At 44.0% G+C, this 24,222-nt stretch overlaps 1 protein-coding gene across 6 annotated transcripts in view; it reads right to left on the minus strand.

Moving 5' to 3' along the window:
* cacnb2a (calcium channel, voltage-dependent, beta 2a) overlaps positions 1–24,222 on the minus strand; it is a 131,644-nt gene that overhangs the window by 95,771 nt on the left and 11,651 nt on the right. The window contains exon 1 of one of the 6 annotated variants that reach the window (XM_024393039.2): positions 18,950–19,106. The exons of 4 other annotated variants lie outside the window; for them this stretch is intronic. In XM_024393039.2, coding sequence (XP_024248807.1) covers positions 18,950–18,997 — 48 coding nt within the window. In that variant the 5' untranslated portion in view covers positions 18,998–19,106. Of the gene's footprint in view, positions 1–10,298; positions 10,790–18,949; positions 19,107–24,222 lie in introns of those variants that run through there. One more of the 6 variants, XM_024393040.2, reaches the window with a different exon arrangement.

The raw sequence follows: 24,222 nt of genomic DNA on the forward strand, positions 1-24,222 counted from the left end.
AATGTGTCGTCTACCCAGAAACAGGGTTGGGTCCAATTCTCCTCAATGCTTTTCAATGGAATTGGAATGTCAGTTTACTTCCCGGATTGACTGAATTGAAATATGCAATTGAGCCCAACCAGAAAAGCCATGCAAAGCTCAATACCTACGTTCATTATGAAAATCAGAAAGGAAAGCTTACCCTCAAAACCAGGTGTTTGCTTTTTGGAGGCTTTGGTTCTATTGCAGGATTGTCCAGCATCCCAAGGGGAATCAGAATCATGAGCACAGATAAGAGAGTGCCCCAATGCTTTATGAATAGAGACTAGGCTACCACCACAAGAACAGATTAGCACATACTAGCCCAGACAACAGACAGCTATGCAGATCACTGCACCAGTGTAGAAGTGTCTATGTGCTAAAGTGAACACTGAGTCACTTTACGCTTCCTGAACACATTGGCTGTCCCACATGGACGCCTATGAAAAACTCTTCGGCCGGGTAAATTAGCTAGGACTGCTGTCCCGATATAGTCAGGCACAGACAGGCATGCCAACAAACGTAAGCCGCACGTACGCATGCATGCCAGACACGCATGCACACGTACACACACACACTGCAATGGAGGGAATTGACAGATGGACAGAAATACAGACAGGCAGGCAGGCAGACAGACACTACCATCAGACAAACAGACGGGTGATTCCACGCCATCATAAGCATAAAATATATTTGGTTCCTCAGATTGTTCGGGCAATTCTCACATAGAAACTTAATTGGGAGGAAGGAGGTTCGACATGCTTTTGACATTTGTATAACAAATAATACAAATAAAAAATCATGATGAAAGTGGCTATTTGTTTTGAGGCATGAGGCATGTATAGGTCAAAAATGTTTTGACCTATACATGCCTCATGTAAGACCCTATGATCTGTAAACCGTACATGATACCGACAACATCTTCACAGTGGTACTTAAGTACAAATACTTTAAAGTACTACTTAAGTCGTTTTTTGGGATATCTGTACTTAACTATTTATATTTTTGACAACTTTTACTTCACCACATTCCTAAAGAAAATGTACTTTTTACTCCATACATTCTTCCTGACACCCAAAAGTACTCGTTACATTTTGAATGCTTAGCAGGAAAGAAAAATGGTCCAATTCGTGCACTTATCAAGAGAACATCCCTGGTCATCCCTACTGCCTCTGATCTGGCGGGCTCACTAAACACACATGCTTCATTTGTAAATGATGTCTGAATGTTGGTGTGTGTCTAGCTGTAAATAAATAAAAAATGTTAAAGTATTTGGTGCCATCTGGTTGGCCTACATTAAGGAATTTGAAATGATTCATACTTTTACTTTTGATACTTAAGTATATTTTAGCAATTAGAAATAAGGACTATGTGTAGATTCTGAAAGAAATGTTTTCACGTTCATTTATTCACGATGAAACATATTAAAATGAACATCTCAAAAGTACCCATTTTGATTTAGCTTATTTGAAGTCATATTCTTTGGAATAATATACTTTACATGTACATCACATGTCCAAGATGGGCTCTCTGCTACTTTATTAAGTAGTTATTATACAGTTGATGAACACCACCAACACAGGGAAATTAGATTGAAAGTGAACGTCCTCTGCTAGTAATTTGCTAAATGTAAAGGAGGGCTGTGATTGGTTAATGACCTAATAATGTCCGTTTCTATGTATAAAATAGGTAATACATCCAAAAGTTCCAGTCTAAATATAAGCACAATCAAAAAGGGTACTTTCTTGAATAAATGAATGTGAATTGTTTTCATTCAGAATCTAAACATAGTCCTTCCACACTGCAACGAGTTTAATGGCACCGCGATGCTGTCCGTACCATGTACGGTTCACAGATCATAGGGTGTTACAAAAGGAATGTGTCGGTCTAAAAAGGACCTAATATGGCTACTTAGGTCATGATTTTCTCCAAAATAATTTGTGATTCAAATGTAAAAAGCATATCAAACATCCCAATTAACTTTCTATGTGAGAGTTGGCTAGAACAATTTGAGATACAAAAAATATGTTACGCTTACACTGCCATGGAATCGCCCACAGGCAGCCAGGCAGGCAGGCAGGCAGGCAGGCAGCCAGGCGGGCGGGCAGGCAGACAGGCAGGCAGGCAGCCAGCCAGGCAGGCAGGCAGGCAGGCAGGCGGACGGGCAGGCGGACAGGCAGGCAGGCAGGCAGGCAGGCAGACAGACAGATAGACAGACAGACAGACAGACAGACAGACAGACAGACAGACAGACAGACAGACAGACAGACAGACAGACAGACAGACAGACTCCTATCCCCCCAGTGGTTTGAGGGCAGGGTACCATGGCACTGTCCTCATTAATTAGCTGGATGAGTGGAAGGAATGTCTCTGTTATGCTGCTATGACGTGAAATTCACAGGCACACACACACAAATACACACACAAACACACACCCATGCACATACACACGCACACAAATAAGAGTCTTTAAAAGTCCATTTTAAGGGTACCATAGGCAAAGTGTCTTAGCATCAACCAACTCTGAAATAGAGGACACAGAATATGATACAGGGCAGTCATATGATGTGTCAAACTCTAGCCTCTGTAGAAGAGCAACAACCCACGAGTGCAATGGCTCCATGTCTATTTGATCTCCTTCTCACTTTGTAATGATTGCTTCGCGGAATGGAGGTTTAAAGCGTCTTGCACCAATCCAGGATTGACCGAGAAAGAAACTATCCACATCCTTCTTCTTGGCGGACAAACGCTGGTTGTCAGTGTTTTGGTTCTGATACATTTCGCATAAAACAATGGCAACTATAATAGAGGCCTATAAGAAAATGTATGGAAACACCAAGTCCACTGGTGATGTTACGGAAATAGCCTACAGATCTTTCAGCCAAAGAGAGGTCTCATTCATACCTGGGTCTAATTTATGAGGCACCAAACCGGAGGAATACGGACTAAAACAGGAAGGGACTACATGGATTTGTCCAATAAGAAATGCACATTTCCGTCTTCTGTTGCAAAATATTTAAAATGTTTTCCATTGCATGCCCTAATGAATACAACCCAGTGGTAGGATGAGAGACACTCCAGCATAAGGAAGAACTATAGTTATAGTAACTGCCTGTCATCTGAGTCTGTCTTCTTCCTATAGAAGTTACAGAGTTCAAATACATGTTCTAGCCACATAGACACACCTGCATACACCCAGGCCAAACTACACAAAAGCTAGGTACTGAAACAAACACATGAAACAAAGAAGTCTGTAGCCTACAAAGTAAACAGTACAAAAGACAAAACAATGACTTCTCTAAGCCAGAAACAAATCATCTCACTAAACACAAAGACAGGGGTCCACCATTCTGAATAGCTGTTGATATTTTACCTTTGGCTTCTTCGACATGCTCGCGGTCCCAGACTGCCCGAGACACCTGTGTCGCTACCTCTCTGCTCCAACGCGACAGCGATGAATTATGGAAATCCCATGGATTTGTTCAGAGTACCATGACCCAGGGGTACAAGCAGCTGACGCCTTATATAAAAAATACCCAACCTATTTACCCTCAGTCAAAATGGAATTAAACGCTAAAAAAAAGTTAAGCTCTACTGACAAGTCGCTCTCCATTAAACCGATCGACCAATCCCAAAACTAAGGATGCTCTGCTGTCTGGCCAGTTAGCTTCCATAGCCAGGAAAGGAAAGGAGATTGTTGTCAGCCCCGGCAAGGTCTGTTCTCAGGAACGTCTTCAACTGGAAATTACACGCCTGTTGTTGACTGAGCCCATCTGAGGATCTCTGGGGCAGATACACACACACACACACACACACACACACACACACACACACACACACACACACACACACACACACACACACACACACACACACACACACACACACACACACACACACACACACACACACACACACACACACCACGGGCCGGTGCATCTGTGCAGTGTGGGTGAGCATACCCATACACACAAACACACACAAACACACACATGGAGCTCGGCAGCCGTGATAGACATCATCGGTGTCATGGTTCGCTCCAGGGTTTTTCTTCAGCTCCCTGGGAATTAGGCTTTAATTTGATAGTGTGACATCTGTCGCCTGGGCTGGACCTCAGGCTGACAGGCCGGCCTGAGCTCCCTTACTGCACACACACACGTCTTGCATCTCTTACAGACACATCTCTCACAGTCTTTACACACACATCTCTCACAGTCTTCACACACACATCTTACACTCTCACCACACGCACACATCTCACTCCTTCATCACACAGATGTATCCCATCTAGGGCTGGGCGGTGTACCATATTTTACGATATACCGGTATTGTTGCACGGTCCGGTTTGGGTTTTTACTTGACCTTCTATAGCGGTATTTGAATGTTTGGTTTGTTAAACGTGTTAAGCCTTGCGTTCCGTCCATTTTTATAGTTTACACCCGCTACTTGAGTCATCCCTCTCCGCTCTCTCTCTCAACTAGCCCCGCCCCGTCACTCAAGGAGCGCATTTGTGGTTCCGCGACCACGAGACACTTGTGTTCAGTCTGCATGGTCAACGCAGGACATGCAACAATGTCGAAGACAACGATGACCTTTCCACTTCTTAATGCTTCTTAATAATATCAATCCACAAAGTGGTATATAATCACACTATTAGTTTGTGGTACTTACATCTGCAAACAGCTAGTTTGTCTTTCCTTAGTAAGTTCTAGCTAAATCGTGCTAGACGCTAATCGACAGACCGTCACTACCATCTGGAGCCCTATCCATGGCCCCGCCTGGCCTCCCTGGCCCTCGTTAGTGCTATTGATGTGGCTGGCCATCAGTGTTGGGTACCATCACATCACAGCATCTGTATTGTAACTATTATTCCGATTGCATCACATAGAGATCCTTTAACTCACCATTTCATTGTGTACTGCATCAGGTCTGTCCATGAAGGTCAGGGTAACCGGTCCGAAATAACTTTTGTCATGAGGTAATAACGCAGTCTAGCGTTAGTAAGGGTTTGCTGGTCAGGTCAGTTAGTGAAAGGGTGCAGCCATAATTGATGGCTCGTTCATTTGCTGTTGTTTTATCTGTGGATGCTCACCTGGAGTATTTGGCTCGATGGCGGATTTGATGATGATCCTATTGAAGATTGTTCCTGATTCTATTGTAGATTTCTCCAGGTTGACTACTGTCGTCTATGGCCTAGGGATTCCACTGCCAACTTGATCAGACTCCACCCAATACTAGATTCAAATGTTACAGCACTGTTCCATATCATTCAGGTGCAGCACGAGGATAGAATGCAGAAAGCAGCATTTACACACCATATAGGTATCACGACTTCTACCGAAGGTAACTCCTCTCCCTGTTCGGGCGGCGCTCGGCGTCGCCGGTTTACTAGCCGCTACCGATCCCTTTTTCTTTTTCTGGTTGTTTTGTCTGTGTTCCTTTTCACACCTGGTTTTCAATTGCTCTGATTTCTGTGGGTATATAGGGCACCTGTTACCTGCCGTAATTCGTGCAGGATTAGACTTGTGTGTATTGCGCTCGATTGTATTTGATGTTTGTTGTTTTTTCGCTATTACGCACGTGTATGTAAAGTGTCGGAACTGTGTTTGTTCCTCCGTGCCTTTGCACGAGTTTCTGAGTATTCGAGAGCGTAGTTTTGGGATTTTGTCTGTGCCGTTTTGTATTGGTGGACTATATTATTAAACACGCTTCTCAGACATCCCTGCTCTCCTGCGCCTGACTCCTACACCTCTCACCAAGACGCATGTTTTCACAATAGGTTTCCTCCATCTGGAGGAAAACACACAAAATACACCAATGTTTATGCACACACTCACAATACGTTTCAGAGGGGAAAAGCACAGCAGGTAAGATTTACGTCATGAATCGTGTTCTGGAGGCAGCTCTGCAAGAGTGGTCACGAGCTGGCACAGCCACAAAGTCATAAAATCTGAACCTAATCCTAACACTAACCTTAACCACACTGCTAACCCTAATACCCTGACTACACTGCTCGCTTTGGGGTGCGTGAGCGTTGCAAAATACATTTGAGGAATCTATATTATTAAATTATTGCACCCACACTGCTCGCGTGCGTCAACGAGCATCTGCGTTGCCAAGGGCTAAAATAGAAGTCCTTTCTATTTCTGACGCAGATCGCGCTACAAGTCCTGCCTCTCCCATCTCCTCATTTATAGAAACAGGTACCAACGTGCCCTCTCCTCATTGGTTATACCCACATGGGTGATTGCCGGTTGTCGTGGTAATACCATGAAAGTTTAGATGCCAATCACCATATAAGTTCAAAGATGAAAAAGCCTGGAAGGAGGAAAAATGACTAAAAACGATTTGGTTGACCGTTTTATGTGTGGATTAATTGTCGGAGTAGAGGTCCGTGTGCATTTCAGGTAAAATAACAACTCAATGTTTATAACCCAGGACAAATTAGCTAGCAACAGCAAGCTAGCTAAATAGGACAAATTAGCTAGCAAGTGCAAGCTAACTAGCCATACATGTTTAATGCTTTTCGACCTGTCCCCAAATTAATGTCATTGGTTTTGTTTTGATATTTCAACCTGATCGCGTTTGGTGTAGGGGGACAAAATAAATGTAATGGCTAACCCTAACCTTAAATTAACACCAAAAAGCACATTTTTGTTTTCATACATTTTTACAATATAGCCAATTTTGACTTTGCAGCTGGCACGTCTAACGGTATTTGCTCAGTTCTGCCTCCAGAACGAGACTCATCCCAATAAATGTCAACCTGCGAAAAGCACACACAAGAGTGTGAACTAACATAATGATGTACCACAAAACAAGACTGCATGTCTTAAAGCATAAATCAGATGCTATACAGCTGGTCTAGCCTCAGGTTCCCTAGATCTAACCTCTCCATATCATTTCACCCAGTTACAATTAATTGAGGTAATAATTATTTACATAATTGAAAAGATGAATGAGTTTGAAGTTTTGAGTTGAGATTGTGGTATCATAGCTATCTCTGCCTCATTATTGGCCTCCTGCGGAAACAGAGACAGGCAGAGAAATAGAGAAAGAAGCAGAGAGAGAGCGACAGACAGACAGACAGACAGACACTGGGAGAGAGAAATAGGTGAAGAGTCTGAGGAGAACAGAGATGCTCGTGGGTAACCGGGCACCAGACTAAGCCCCTCCCCATCTAGCTGATTTCATCTGAGCAAAACCACTCTCTCTCTCTCTCTCTCTCTCTCTTTCTCTCTCTCTAATCTCCCCTGATCCATCTGCACTGGCCCAGAGTCAGAAATGAAACACACTCCCCCACACACAAACATAATAGGCCTGACATACATAGTTTTGTAAATGCACATTCAGATAACAATTGTGCAAACCTACAAATACCGTGCAAGCACACATGCATACTCTAAGGACAATCACTACAGTGAATGGGCATACATGTAAGCTAATAACAAGCATAGGAATTAGAGGTCGACCGATTATGATTTTTCAACGCCGATATCGATACCGATTATTGGAGGGCCAAAAAAAGCCAATGCCAATTAATCGGACGGTTTTTTAAATGTATTTGTAATAATGACAATTACAACAATACTGAATTAACAATTATTTTAACTTAATATAATACTTCAATAAAATCAATTTAGCCTCAAATAAATAATAAAACATGTTCAATTTGGTTTAAATCATGCAAAAACAATGTGTTGGAGAAGAAGGTAAAAGTGCAATATGTGCACTTTTAAGAAAGCTAACGTTTAAGTTCCTTGCTCAGAACATGAGAACATATGAAAGCTGGTGGTTCCTTTTAACATATTCTCTTCAATATTCTTCAATATAGTCTTCAATATTCCCAGGTAAGAAGTTTTAGGTTGTAGTTATTATAGGAATTATAGGACTATTTCTCGCTATACGATTTGTTTTTCATATACCTTTGACTATTGGATGTTCTTATAGGCACTTTAGTATTCCCAGTGTAACAGTATAGCTTCCGTCCCTCTCCTCGCTCCTCCCTGGGCTCGAACCAGAAACACATCGACAACAGCCACCCTCGAAGCAGCTTTACCAATGCAGAGCAAGGGGAACAACTACTCCAAGTCTCAGAGCGAGTGACGTTTGAAACGCTATTAGCGTGCACCTAACTAGCTAGCCATTTCACATCGGTTACACCAGCCTCATCTCGGGAGTTGATAGGCTTGAAGTCATAAACAGCGCAATGCTTGAAGCACAGCGAAGAGCTGCTGGCAAAATGTACGAAAGTGCTGTTTGAATGAATGTTTATGCGCCTGCTGGTAAATCATCCCCCGTTTGGCGAAGTTGGCTGTCTTTGTTAGGAAGAAATAGTCTTCACACAGTTCGCAACGAGCCAGGCGGCCCAAACTGCTGCATATACCCTGACTCTGTTGCAAGAGAAGTGACACATTTTCCCTAATTAAAATAAATTCATGTTAGCAGGCAATATTAACTAAATATGCAGGTTTAAAAAATATATACTTGTGTATTGATTTTAAGAAAGGCATGGATATTTATGGATCCGTAGACTTTGGAGCAACGACAGTCCTTTTTTGCGAATGCGCACCGCATCGATTATATACAACGCAAGACACGCTAGATAAACTAGATAAACTAAAGATAAGTTTAATGCTAGCTAGCAACTTACCTTGGCTTCTTACTGCATTTGTGTAACAGGCAGGCTCCTCGTGGAGTGCAATGTAAGGCAGGTGGTTAGAGCGTTGGACTAGTTAACCGAAAGGTTGCAAGATTGAATCCCCGAGCCGACAAGGTAAAAGTCTGCCGTTCTGCCCCTGAACAAGGCAGTTAACCCACCGTTCCTAGGCCGTCATTGAAAATAAGAATGTGTTCTTAACTGACTTGCCTAGTTAAATAAAGGTGTAAAAAAAAAAAAAAACGGCCAAATCGGTGTCCAAATATACCGATTTCCGATTGTTATGAAAACTTGAAATCGGCCCTAATTAATCGGCCATTCCGATTAATCGGTCGACCGCTAATAGGTATACGCATACGCCCAATACCTTCCCATTGTCCGTCCTGCAGACATGAACATTTTAAAATGACTTAAAGTCTACCTCAAAGCAATAATACCTGTAGTCTACCGCTTACAGAAAATACATAAAAAACCTGTGCTTCCAGAATGGCATTTCAATCACATGACTGGATTATTTATCATGGGGCTCATGGTAAACTTTCTGAGTCCCTCCCGGTTATACTCATCAGCTAATGGAGACAATGCTTTCTCCAGACAAACACACATGCATCTCCAACGTCACTGACTTTCAAGTTGACATAACATTCTTTATTTTTTTTTACAACAAACATTGCTGTCATGAAAAGACAAAGTAATGGACTGATTGATTGTTATCTGGGCTGGGCATGGCCAGATCTCATAAAGTGGGCATGTAGTAGTTACATAATTCCTAAATCCCTAAAGCCTCCCCTGAAATAGCCATTGAATGGCTCAGGAGAAAACTAAAACCACGGCTTTTCTATCCCAGGTTGCACTCCAGTCCTGCCACTATCAACTACCCCCAGGGTGCCGGTGTGAATCTCAAGTTGTTTTTTCATTTTTTTTTTCAAATCAACTCCTTCAGATTAAATCAAATCCGAAGATTACAGAAATGCTTGACAAATCCCCAAAACAAATGTTATTGTTGTTTGTCACTTTGTCATAACCCCAATCTGGGCTAGAAGATTGAAATAATGCCTATGTCAACTGCAGAATGCTTTTTTGTTCATTAGTACTCCATGCTTAGATAACAGCTGGCGACGAACGAAATGGACTAACATACAAACAATGTCATTTCAGCGACGGGGCCTTTTCAATTAGGTTAGGAAAATAAAAGCATAGAACTTCCTGTTCTGGAAGAAAACTATACGTGAATCATCTGCTTTCTGACGGTGTTAGAACACCTTTAACATGATAGACTTCTGCCTTGGTGGAGGGAACGGCTCAACAAACATTAAACTCGCAAATGCCGCTATTAGAATGAACACTGAATGAGCAACACTTTCCTGACAATCAATTCTGTCACAATTTACAATGAAATACTTTTGAAATATCCATGTGTTCCTATTGCTATGATTCAATGTGATATCTGACAGAGCAAATGTAGAACAACTGATTGTTCATGGGTTTGAAGAGTGCCTAGAGCGCCAAGTCAAAACACAGAGGTAAGTAATGGGTAGGGTATCTTGAACCTCCATCCCCTTCCGCCCTCCCCTGAAAACGCCCTACATACCAGAGCACCGCCTGCACATACCCCACTTACCCAGGAGACATTTTTATTCTTGGGTGGTTTGAGCATGGCAACAGGAGAAGCCTGGCAGCATGGATGGAGAGAGAGGAGCCCCTCCTTAGCGGCTCTTAGCCCCACAGTAGGAGCAAGTTCGGCGGGCAGGTGAGAGCGGGACAGGGGGTAAGGGCCAAGGGGCCGCGGTGGAGCTCAGCCATGGGTCTTCTGCCCTCCGAACTGTCAAATTAAAATCCTCCTCGGCTCTAGACGACTCCAACATCTGTCAGGAGTGGCGGACACATCCGACCGCAGCACTGCAAACACACCCACAGGAAAAGAGGAAGAAGAAAGGCAAGTAGAAAACAAGGCGTCAACACCTTTCCGGTTCTCCAAGCAGCGCAATCGTCGCCATTGTCAAGACCTGAGAAAGTAGAGTGAATTCCCTCCAAAAGTTGTATCCACTTCTTCCTCCTCCCGGTAGTCCAGAGTAACCTCCTGGACTGATTATGTATTCATGGCTGGCGATGAATATGCAACGCCCTAACCGGCAGGTTTATAACCCGCCCTCCTGCTGTACCGTAGCAAGTGTCCAATCGCTGAGCAGGTCCTTGCCGGTGGCTCCCACGGGTGGGCTTATGGAAGCATTAGGAGGAAAACACTGATTCTGCTGGTAACAGAGGGCGGAGTTATGAAGTTATCCTCAGACAGGCAGATCACAGATCAGCATCACTCCCAGAGGGTGAGAGAGTCAAGAGAGCATCCGCTGGAATACCTGACCTGGTAACTCGCTATGGAAATCTACTGACAATTCTCTGTCTAGGTTTTTCCTCTCTCTCTCTCTCTCTCTCTCTCTCTCAGGTCAATCCTCACCCTACCTTGTGTTGCTGAAGCTCCTCGATCTCACATCTCTTTCTCTCCCACGTCAAACTCGTTTTCTCTCTCCCCCTTCCTCCATCCTTCTCTCCCCCCTCTCTCTAGGGTACTGTATGTATTCTCGCCTGGCTGGCACCTGTTGCCAGGGCACCCAAGCAGAGATAGGTACTCTGACAAGCCAATGGGGTGAGGGTAAACTAACTAGGAATGAGGTTTTTATTCTGTTTTCTCTTATCATTCCCAACCCTTCAGCCTTTTCCTTTACTATCCTCTATCCACACAATTACACCCAGTCTCCCACTATCTGACCACGATCTCAACTTCTCTCCGTTTTTTACTCACTCTTACCCCTCTAACTCAATCTCGCCCACCTCTCTCACTTTCACTCCTTCTCTTACTCAATAAACTTCTCTCACGCTCACAAGTTCTCTCACTCAACCTCCTGCCCCTCTCTTTCCATTTGCCGCCTGTCTATTTGTTTATACAACATGTCAATCCAGATCAACTGAAAAGATTGTGACTTAGTTTTGGAACTATCACTGCTGTTTTGATGCCGTTTTGAGGTAGGTCATTTATATTGGATAGGAATTGTTCTACAGTGGCATGCATGGACACACACACACACACACACACACACACACACCTTCCAAACAACCTAGACCTACATAATCATGAACAAACAATTAACAGGTTCAGGTTGAGAATTAATGGTAGCCTTTACGTAACATTTTATGTAGCCCTAATACAATTCTAACGTCTGTCACTCAAATTAACTGTGCTCAAGTATCCATATGGGCTAATGACCGTCTCCTGGTGCGTGGAGGAGAGGGAAGAGAAGGAGAAGAGGGAGTCTTCTGCATCCCCACTCTTAATTGGATGCTAAGAAGCATCTGTTCCCTTTTTTACGAGACGCCTGACTTAGTGTGGATGCACAGGCGGTCTGAGGTGCCCGTTATTAAATTGGCATGGGCCGTGCCTGGCGCTCCCTAAGTGCGTAATGGTATCTTGATGATGGGCCATTTCTCTGTGTGTTTTATAGAGATGGGCTTTATAGGTCGTCGACGCACAAGCCAGAGGGGGTGTCATATACAGTGGAGGAGTCAGTGTAGATGGCATGAAATGGAATTCAACTGAGTGGATTTAATTCAGCTCTGAAATTGGAATTGGGATCTGAATACTGTATGTACTTTGCACTGTTCCGGTACTGACTTGATTGAACAAATGTGACTATCAAGGTGGAGCAATGGAACAGCGGAGCCTCCATGATCTTCCAGGCATTTGATCAACACATAAGTGCACTCTCATAAATAAAGGTGCTATCTAGAACCTAAAAGGGTTACTCTGAGAAATCTTTGATGAACCCTTTTTTGGTTCCATGTAGAACTCTTTCCACAGAGGGATCTACATGGAACCTCAAAAAGGGTGCTACTGTACTTGGAACCAGACGAGGTTCTCCTATGTGGACAGGCGAAGACACCCTTTTGGAACCCATTCTTTTTTCTAAGAGCGTATACACATCTATTTTGTCTGAAGATAGTCATCACACATGAACTTCCTATAGCCGACTGTATTCAGATATGACACAGAGGTTCTTCATTCGCACCCAATACTAAAGGGGAATGAGTATTTATTGTAGATATTTATCTTGCCCATCAGCTCTGTTTGGATGTCATTATTATGCTGGAAAATAGAGAATGTGTCAGATAGCATTTTTTGGTAGAGTTTGCTCTTTCTGGTGACAGCACCAATCCAACCTAACATGTGTCAGTAGTCAGAGACATGACTGAAATGAATTGGGTGATGAAAAGAACTGCATATGAATCATATGTTACCAACCAACAAGCATGTCATGGATGTAGGATTGCAACATTCCGGTAATTTGTCCAAAATTCAGGTTTTCCAGAAATCATGGTTAGAGGATTCCGGATTTCCTTTTTTATTCCCTCTTGATTCCGGGAATGTTCCAATCAGGATTTGTGGAATACCTTGGATTTTTTTTTTAAAGTTATGGGAATTTTGCAACCCTACTGCAGAACTCACAGAACTGAAAATGTCGTGTATACACAGGAATATAAATGACGACAAGCACTTGTGACTATATTCTTCATTTTTTTCTAAGGAGAATCCATTTAAGGATGAGTTGATAATGATATAAGAAAGAGAGGAAAGGTGTATTTTGATAGGAGCCTGACCAGACACCACCAGTATGCTGTTACACAAGTGAAGATCTTAAGCATCAATCTACAGTAGTGAAGGACGAGCCGAAGGAGAGTGGTGCCACTTCACCATCTTCACTATTTCCAGGATAGGCCCTCCTCTCTTCCGCCAAAACAGGGGGAGGGGAGGGGGGCTATCCTGAATTTCTCAAATAAGAAAAGAATATACCTTTTTTTCCCAATTTTTTTTTGCTGCCATGTGCACTAAAGTATACAACCCAGCCCGGTGAGTGTTTTTAAACAGCAGTACCTAACTCCCTACAGATCTGTCTCTGATCACACCCACCACTGGGTCTCATTGAGATCAGTGTTTCCAGACCAGTGAGTTATGATACAAGGCCTCCGCAGACGTATATCACAGTTTCCACTACTCCGAGGGCGAGATGACAGATTATGTAAAAAGCCTGTAAAATCCTGCGTGAAACTGAGATATTCCTGGGGTCTTCTTCTGTGGTCAATTAGCCATCCCATTTTTCCGGACGTTTCCCTACCACTCTTGGGAAAAGTGGAGGAACGTTCATCCATTGCCAAGGAAACCCAGCTCCATACAAAGTGTCTGTTCTGGCCCGACGTTCCGGCTCTGGGCTCTCATCCCAACGCGTGGAAAACTGGGAATTCCAGGTCACACATTCGCCAGGGGAGATTATCTCACCACTAGCAGCTCAACTTTATGTTTCAGGGAAAAATAAAGTATTCCATGAAATGCTCTGACGCTTGTCTCGTGTCTCACTCTTTATTTGGTTCACTTTCATCACATACCCAGCCAATGTGACATACTTTGAAGAAAATGACTGCATCGTTTTAGTATAACCTCTTAAAAAGTGAAGAAACACTGGATTTCTTCCAGGAGTGGACAGTGAGTAGATAGATTCTATACTGACATGGACACACATAGAGTAGTGCATTGAATAGCAATACATCATGATCAAACAGCTTGCGCAACCGCTGACCTTGCATACTCTTAAAAGGCACAAGCACACACACACCAAACCACCTACAGTACTAAACACCTCACACTTCCTGCAAAGACAGTAAGGGGTGGTGTCCCAGACACAGATTGAGCCTAGCCCTGGACAAATACGAATTTTCAATGGAGAATGCTTTTTTAGTTCAGGACTAGGCTTCATCCGTGTCCGGGAAACTGCCCCTATGGAGTTGTGTCTACTCTGTTGTTGCTACTACACTCACTGTGTTGCTAAACTCGTACACAGGCTACAAATCACAGGAGGTTGGGAGCACCTTAAATTGGTAGAGGACGAGCTTGTGGTAACGGCTGGAGCGGAGGAATGGTATCATTCCATTCGCTCCATTCCAGATGTTATTGTGAGCCGTCCTCCCCTCAGCAGCCTCCGCTGCTACAAATGCACTACTCTCCGGTCCTGTTGCGTAACGGGAACCAGGAAAAGCAAACAAAATAAAGGGAGTTTGACCGGGCCTGCTGTCTTCAATTAGCCCCGTTTCCGTGCAGAGTGTCTAACACCGCCCTGGCCCTTCCTTCTGCAACTTGTCAGTGTCAGACAAGAGTCCCATCCAGGCAAGGTCTCCCTTTTCGCGCTCCAAATTCCAACGCAAGCGTAATTGCGTTCCGCCCCATTTCGGACGTAAAACGGCAGTTTGGGCCTCCATATTGGAAACATGTGAGAGGAGTGACATAGAAAGAGCGGTGTGTCACGGAAGGAAGCAGTCTCGGAAGTTCAAAAGGCAGCTAGAATCATTTGAACATGCTTGGGCTCTTACCACATCATATACTGTAGTCTACAGTAGTAAAATAGCCATATATACACACAAATAAAAATCCATACATGTTTATTCATGTCACTCTTCCACAAAGAACGTCTTTCTTCATTTTCAAAAGCATCCCACACACAGAGAGCTCTTGGTCCCTGCTCAGAGTGTCCAGCATGCCGTGCCGTGAGTAGAACAACAGCCATCTCTCCAGCTGCACAGGGGCAGTAAGCCTAACCCCTGCAGCCTGCAGCCCTGCACTAATCCACTCATCATTCAGATTAAAAATCCGCTCTTTTGTAAGTGTTAATCCAGACCACAGCAACATGAGTGTGAGTCCCGGGCAGACATGGCCAAAGTGACTTCAAATCAAATCCAATTGTATTTGTTGAAAGGCTCCGAATACAACAGGCGTAGGTCGACGTTACAGTGAAATGCTTTACCTACAAGCCCTTAACCAACAGTGCAGTTTTAAGAAGGATAAGTGTTAAGAAAGTCTTTACTAAAATAAACTACGGTAAATAAATAAAAAATAAAACATTTAATAAAAATAATAAAAAATAAAGAAGAACATTTTTAAAATAACAAATAATTAAGGAGCAACAATAAAATAACAGTAGCGAGGCTATATACAGGGGTTACCGGTACAGAGTCAATATGCGGAGGCACAGTTTAGTCGAGGTAATTGAGGTAATATGTACATGTACTGTAGGTAGAGGTAAAGTGACAATGCATGGATATAAACAGGTCTGGGTAGACATTTGATGAGCTGTTCAGGAGTCTTATGGCTTGGGGGTAGAAGCTGTTAGGAAGCCTTTTGGACCTAGACTTGGCGCTCCGGTACCGTTTGCCGTGCGGTAGCAGAGAGAACAGTCTATGACTAGGGTGGCTGGAGTCTTTGGCTATTTTTAGGGCCTTCCTCTGACACCGCCTGGTATAGAGGTCCTAGACTTATACAGAAACCACTGTGGAAGAGCGGTAAATTAGGATTTTTTGTTGTTGTCGTCGTCGCAGAGGATAATTTACAACCATTATGTCAGCTAAAAGACTTAAGTAGTCTGACATAGTAGCAGCTATAACAGCCGTACTACTGGCAGCATAATGCATGTGGAGGTCCTGGGATGGCGTGGTTACATGTGGTCTGTGGTTGTGTGGCCAGGCCAGTTGGACGTACTTCCGAATTCTCTAAAACGACGTTGGAGGCAGGTTATGGTAGAGAAAAACATTAAATTCTCTGGCAACAGCTCTGATGGACATTCCTGCAGTCAGCATACCAATTACACGCTCCGTCACAACTAGAGACAGCTGTGGCATTGTGTTGTGTGACAAAGCTGCACATTTTAGAGAGGCCTTTTATCGTCCCCAGCACAAGGTGCACCTGTGTAATAATCATGCTGTTTAATCAGCTTCTTGATATGCCACACCTGTCAGGTGGATGGATTATTTTGGCAAAGGAGAAATGCTCATTAACAGGGGTGTAAACAAATTTGTGCCCAAATTGTTTGTATGAAAAACATGGGACTAACACTTTACATGTTGCGTTTTTATTTTTGTTCAGTGTAGCTTTAAAACTGCACATTTTCTCTTAGCCCCATGAGAAAATCTGTAGAATTGCAGGAATTTTGCTATCAAACTGCACAATGGTATCTCCACCATATGGAAAATTAGTAGAATTACAGGACATTAGTTTTAAAACAGACAAATGTTGTCACTGCGGCCAACGGGAGGGCCTCTGAAATGTTCAGTCAGCGACCACTCCATTGGCCACGCCCATGGCCATGCTCTTGTCACACCCACCACCTAAGCCCCATTTTGATCCAGAAAAAAACCTGCATCTACTGTAAGCATTTAGTTATGGCTGGCTTTGATTTAGACCAGCGAAACGTCATAATGGAATGATATCAAACTACAGGCCAAATCTGAGAACATTCTGTACACATTAACAACCAAGCTCTGTGGTGACATCATAATCTGGGGGTGACATCATAATTGAGATCTGGGGTGACATCATAATTCATACAAAGGTGAACCTGATTAAAACACTACTGCACTAATGCTTCATGAGTTGGTTATAGTACCATAAAATCTGCGTTGCTGGGTGCATGTGTAAAATGTGTGTGTGTGTATGTGTGTGTGTGTGCGTGTGTGTGTGTAACATCTGATCTGAAAGGGGTTACAGGGACATCTAGTGGTGATAGCAGTCCCTGTGTTATGTGTGTGTGTGTGTGTGTGTGTGTGTGTGTGTGTGTGTGTGTGTGTGTGTGTGTGTGTGTGTGTGTGTGTGTGTGCGTGTGCGTGTGAAACAGTAGCTACTGTTTCACAGTACACTGCAGGGAGAGAGAGTGCAGAGCCAGCCAAGAGACTTCTATCTCTTCAGTCTATAACCGGACACGAATAAACTGAACCAAATGTAAATCAAAACTGGACGTTGAACTGACGTTTGTGCCCAGTGGGATGTGACCGGCGTCTGCAGCGCGGAGTCTGAGGACATCGCTCTATGCCCCCCACTGACGACAATGTCCAATCCCCAAAATAAACATGAAATAAAAGATGCATCAGCTGCCTCCTAGTGTGGCTGGCTGGATGGGTCGAAAGCTGGCAGTCCCCTAAGAGTCGAGCGCTAAGATTTCTCGCAGCAAGACCCTGCAGTCTCAGGGAGGGTGCAGCCGGAACAGAGAAACAATTAAGCTTGCAGATAAACAGAGAGAGAGAGAGAGAGAGAAAGTGTGTGTGTGTGTGTGTGCGCGCGTGTGTGTGCTTGTTGCTGTGTTCACTCTCTCAGGCATACATGCACCTACTATCTGGTGTATGTGAAAATGAAGCATCCTATTTTTATTTATTATATATACACACACTCAAACATTTGCACGTGCCTGCATGCATATAGGAATGTACGCACGCGCGCACACACACACTGTCCATACACACCCTTCACATACATATTTAGCAGTTAGTGTTGGGCCAGTAACCGAAAGGTCCCTGGTTCAAATACCTGAACTGACAAGGTGAAAAATCTGTCAATGTGCCCTTGAGCTAGGCACTTATCCCTCATTTGCTCTAGGGACGCCGTACTACTATGGTAGAAACAAACAAAAAAACATTTCACTGCACCTATCCGGTGTATGTGACAATAAAACATATTTTGTACTACGTTTTTTTTTTTTATCATTTATATTCCAGACTCAAGTCCGGAAGCTAAATTCTTGCAAATGTACTGTGTATTTAAATACCGTATTCTCGACATAGCTCATTCTATTATTTATACTACTATACCCATTTTAGTTGCACTGTTTATTCACACCACATATTTATTTACATACTGGATTCATGATATAGCCCTCTCTAATATCTACTGCTGTACATGTCATTCTGAGTATATCTTGTGTCAATTCTTCTGGTGTATATATGTATAGATTGCAGTTGCATTACTGTTACAGTGCTACTTGGGTTAATTGGATTCCTTCTGACATTTAAAACATTTCTTGATAAGATTTTTTTTGGGGGGGGGATATATTATTTGTGTTCTGGTTGGACATTTTACTGCGTTGTTAGGAGCTAGTAACATAAGCATTTCGCTACACCCTCGATAACATCTTTTACACTGTGTACGCAACCAATAAACTTTGATTTGATTTAACACACACACACACACGACTGCGAACGAGCTACAGGTATTCCTAGAAGGAATCCTGAACGGAAACGCTTTCTTAGCGTATGTGGTGTTGAACACAGTACAACATTACCAAGACTAATACCTGACGCCTCTGTTTGCCCTCTCAGTGGAAAAAGCAATTACACTTTCTCCCTCTCCCTTCTCCCTCTATTAAAATCTCTTCTCGGTGCTAAATTGATAGAATTAGGCAACAGACTCACGTATGGAAGCTGTGCTCTCCGGCGATGGCCCAGCCCACAGCACGGCATGAAGGGGGATCAGGGGGGTTCAGGAACAGACGGCAGCCGCCTCACAGACACCCTGTCAGGCAGCAGCATCCACTCAGCCTCGGTCCATGGCTAAACACTCGGCCCGCAGGGGGGGTGGAAGGGAGAATAGGAACGAAGGTAGGAGACGGAGTAGAAGGAGAGAGCCGTATCCACGCCGAGCCCCCCTCCCCTCCACACGTGCAATCAGATCCTCACAGTCAGACCCAAGCACTATCTAATCTAACTCTCGGCAGGGCAGTTTCCACAGCGAATTTGACTCCAGTGCCGCCTCAGCCCTCCAGCCCGCCCCCATGTCCCAAAGCGCAGCAGAGGCCAAGAGAGTAGAGTGCCTCTGAGTGAGGCGCAGGTCTGTTACAGCACTGCCTGTTACCCCAACCCAAATCCTTATCCTCTTCAGCTCCGCGGGGCTGCTCCTCTATTTAGCTTTCAACCAAATCCACTGCAGTACTGCTGCTGTTCATCAGCTCCGTACGGTGGCTGTCTGCCTGATTGACCGGCTGTCTGGCTGTCTGGCTGGCTCCCTTGGTTCTGGTTCAGCTCCTCATGTGTGTGTGTGTACCGTCTTGTCCTGTAGAGGCGCCTGGGGGACACACGGTGCAGAGGGGTCCTGACTCAGAAGTGGAGGCGGAGCTACCACTGTCCTTCCAGTAGGGGGGGGGCGTTGCCCTCGCCGCTTACGCCACGCCTCTTCTCTCTCTCTCTGCCTCCACCTTGGGTTCAGTCAGATGGACGGACAGGAAAGAGTCAACAGGACTCTTTCTCTCTAATCTTCCTTTTCTTTCTAAGTCTTCTGTAGAAAGTTTGTTGCTGGAAAACAGAGAACACTGCAGGGCAGTGTTCAGGCAAGGTAGTGCAGAGGCTCAGACAGAGATCTGGCTGCTGGGCTAGCTGGTGAGAACAGAGACTGTGTCTGGTTGTGTCTGTGTCTGGTGCAGAGAGCAGCAGCAGTAGCAGGACTCTCTCTCTCTTTCCCTGTGGTCCCTGGCTCAGTCATGTCTGAGCGCTGAGTGGAACACTGGCTTCATCGCCTCTCTTTCCCCCTCTCCTCTCCTCCCCTCCCCTCTTCTCCTCCCCACCCCACCCCTTGTCTCTCCTGCTCTTTGCCTTGCCCTGCCCAGTGCACTCAGCCTAACAGATGATTGAATCCAGAACTTAATGTACTCACTGCTGTGTCTCTGCTGCAATCAAGCCTTCCATCTCTCCGCCCCTTCGCTCACCCTACCATCCCTTCCCACCGCTCTCTCTCCTTGCAAGGGTGTGTAATGTCTCTCAGTCACCTCCTCTCTCAGTGTCCTGTCGTAGTCGGAGAAGGGTAGAGAGGAGAGGGGTATAACAGAAGGATAGAGGAGTGTGAGAGAGACTGGCTGTCCTATCTTTACCATTGTCTCCTCGCTGCATTGAAGAGCAGGTGCTGTTGTCTGAGTACACAGGGATGGATGATACACAGTCTGAATTTCAATTGGCCACCGGCACTATACTGGCTTAGAACATAGGCTTTACCCTCACGCTCTCTCCCTTTCTCCCTCCCGACAAAACCAACTTTATTTCATTATTTCTCACTTCCTCGGTCTGTCTCTCCCGCTCTCCTTTTTGTTCTCACTCTCTGTCTCTGTCTCTTTCTCACTCTCTCTCTCTCTCTCTCCCTATCTCACTCTTACTGATTGGAATCCTCTCCTTTTCAGTGTCTCAAAGGCTGGTATTTATGAGTACTTTCCCTCTCCCGGGGAGAGCTGTGCTGTTTACATCATAAGCTGCATTGGGTAAGCAGCAGCATTTCTTCCAACACTCTACAGCAGCCTCAGTGTTTTTTCCCCTCTGCCGAGGAAAGTTTGAGTCATTTCAATGGCTGTCGTCCTTATAGCACAATGTGGCTCTCCGTTTGATCCCGCTAATACAGGCTTCAAAAAGGGATACTTCAGGATTTTGGCATTGAAGCATTGTGTGCAGTTTAAAGGAAATTGCTAACTAGCGTTTGCACAGTGACTGGGGGTCTATGGGTATCTGCTAGTATTGCCTTTAATGCTAGTTAGCCTTGGCTCACGAAAGTACCTCTAGCTTCCTTCATACTGGACACAGAGACATAAAAATGGTGTCCGCGAGTTCATCCGACTCTGGAGAAGTAGATAAAGGGCCTCGTTGCCAAAATCTCGACGTATCCCTTTAAGGCATTAATTGTATACAGAGATGACATTGATACTCTGGCATCTGCTGTGCTGTGACTAAAACAGACGGCAGTGTCCTCACCACCGCTCCACGGGGCAAGGGCAGCCGCTGACGGTGTCTCTCCCTCCTGCCCTCCGCTGCTGCTGCTATTATATGTTGCGTCCCGAACGGCACCCTATTCCCTATGTAGTGCACTACTTTTAACAGGAGCCTTATATACGGGAAAGGGGTGCCAGTAGAGACGCTCCCCTCTCCTTGTTCATGCTGCTCTCCGCTCTCTGCTCCATCTAGTACGCGCCACAGGTTCCAGAGAGCTATTTGTCACAATCGTAACGTGACGTCTACTGTCAGATCGTCGGCTAGTGAGCTGAGCTCGGACAAGAGGGCAAACCCCGTACTCTCGAGGCCAGGCAAGGCCAGTTTGACCAAAGCAGAGTGTGCGTCCCAACTGTTACCCTATATAGTGGACTATTTTTGACCAGAGTCCATAGGCCCATCATTTGGGAAGGGAACAGGCTCTTACAGTATTTACAGATAGCCTCCAGTGATGCTTTCATATGTACTGTAATGAATCAATATATATTCATCTCCTATCTGGGCAAGCGGGAACTTTTTTTAGAGCCCACTAGTTAGAAAAAACAAACAAAAAATATGGCACATTCTTTCCTCTCTGCCTTGATAAATCGGAGTGTCACATCAATGCCTCATTCTGGTGTAGGTGTGACAGGCGTCACTGTTTTGATGGAGGAGCATCATTACAGGCAGAGACCTTTCACAGAGGCAATGGGAGGGGGACTACCATACCATTGTATCAGAGAAGTGATCATCATTCACTCGTTTCTTACGCAGCTACCATGACAAATAGCTGTGGGCCTGTGATACACCGCTCCACAACAAAATCTGTACTATCTGAATGAGAACACATGTAAATGAGTAGTGCTGTGAGGGTACAGAGATCTTTCAGGGACATGGACCTAATAGGTACTATACTACAGTATACTTTACGATACTGAACAAAAATATAAACGCAACATTCAACGATTTTACTGAGTTAGAGTTCATATAAGGAAATCAGTCAATTGAAATAAATAAATTAAGCCCTAATCTAAACATAGGCCCACCCACTTGTGAGCCAAGGCATCCCACTGGGGTGCCAGGCCCAGCCAATCAGAATGTGTTTTTCCCCACAAACAGGATTTATTGCAGACAAAAATACAACTCAGATTCATCAGCTGTCCGCGTGGCTGGTCTCAGATGATCCCGCAGGTGAAGAAGCCGGATGTGGAGGTCCTGGGCTGGCCATGGTTACACGTGGTGTGTTGTTGTGAGGGCGGTTGGACGTACTGCCAAATTCTCTAAAACTACATTGAAGGCAGCTTACGGTAGTGAAATAAACATTAACTTCGCTGGCAACGGCTCTAGTGGACATTCGTGCAGTCAGCATGCAGGCCTTTTATTGTCCCGAGCACAAGGTGCACCTGTGAAATGATTATGCTGTTTAATCAGCTTCTTGATATGACACACCTGTCAGGTGGATGGATTATCTTGGCAAAGGAGATATGCGCACTAACAGGGATGTAAACAAATGTGTACACGAAATTTGAGAGAAAAAAGTTTTTGCACGTATTGAACATTTCTGGGATCTTTTATTTCAGCTCATGAAACATGGGACCAACACTTTCCATGTTGTGTTAATATTTTTGTTCAGTATATACAACTGGTCACAAACAACTCATTGATTTGTTTAAGTTGGGTTGTTGATGCTGTGAGAAAAAGTTTTTAAAAAATAAAATAAATCCCAATATGTGTTTGGTCCACTATTTACCCAGCACTTGGTTGTTTTTAACCCAACATTTTTAAGAGTGTATACTAGACTAGACTAGAGGTCGACTGTTTATGATTTTTCAACGCCGATACCGATAATTGGAGGACCAAAAAAAGCCGATACCGATTAATCAGCCGATTTTTATATATATATTTGTAGTAATGACAATTACAACAATATTGAATGAACAATGAACACTTTTATATTTTAACTTAATATAATACATAAACAAAATCAATTTAGTCTCAAATAAATAATGAAACATGTTCAATTTGGTTTAAATAATGCAAAACCACAGTGTTGGAGAAGAAAGTAAAAGTGCAATATGTGCCATGTAAAAAAGCTAAAGTTTTTGTTCTCACAATGAAAGCTTGTGGTTCCTTTTAACATGAGTCTTCAGTATTCCCAGTTAAGAAGTTTTAGATTTTAGCTTTTATAGGAACTATTTATCTCTATACCATTTGTATTTCATATACCTTTGACTATTGGATGTTCTTATAGGCACTTTAGTATTGCCAGTGTAACAGTATAGCTTCCGTCCCTCTCCTCGCTCCTCCCTGGGCTCGAACCAGGAACACAACGACCACCATCAAACACAACAGCCACCATCAAAGCAGCGTTATCCATGCAGAGCAAGGGGAACAACTACAGCGCTATGCTTCAAGCATTGCTAAGAGCTGCTGGCAAACGCAGTAAAGTGCTGTTTGAATGAATGCTTACGAGCCTGCTGCTGCCTACCACCACTCAGTCAGACTGCTCTATCAAATATCAAATCATAGACTTCATTATAATAAACACACAGAAATACATGCCTTTGGTCAATCTGGTCAAACCCGGAAACTATCATTTTGAAAACAAAACGTTTTTTCTTTCAGTGAAATGCGGAACCGTTCCGTATTTTATCGAACGGGTGGCAACCCTAAGTCTAAATATTGCTGTTACATTGCACAACCTTCAATGTTATGTCATAATTATGTAAAATTCTGGCAAATTAATTACGGTCTTTGTTAGGAAGAAATGGTCTTCGCACAGTTCGCAAGCCAGGCGGCCCAAACTGCTGCATATACCCTGACTCTGCTTGCACGGAACGCAAGAGAAGTGGCACAATTTCCCTAGTTAATATTGCCTGCTAACATTAATTTATTTTAACTAAATGTACAGGTTTAAAAAAAAATACTTCTGTGTATTGATTTTAAGAAAGGCATTGATATTAATG

This window comes from Oncorhynchus tshawytscha, linkage group LG29 (genome assembly GCF_018296145.1).
Source record: "Oncorhynchus tshawytscha isolate Ot180627B linkage group LG29, Otsh_v2.0, whole genome shotgun sequence".
In the NCBI taxonomy this organism is placed as follows: Eukaryota; Metazoa; Chordata; class Actinopteri; order Salmoniformes; family Salmonidae; genus Oncorhynchus; species Oncorhynchus tshawytscha.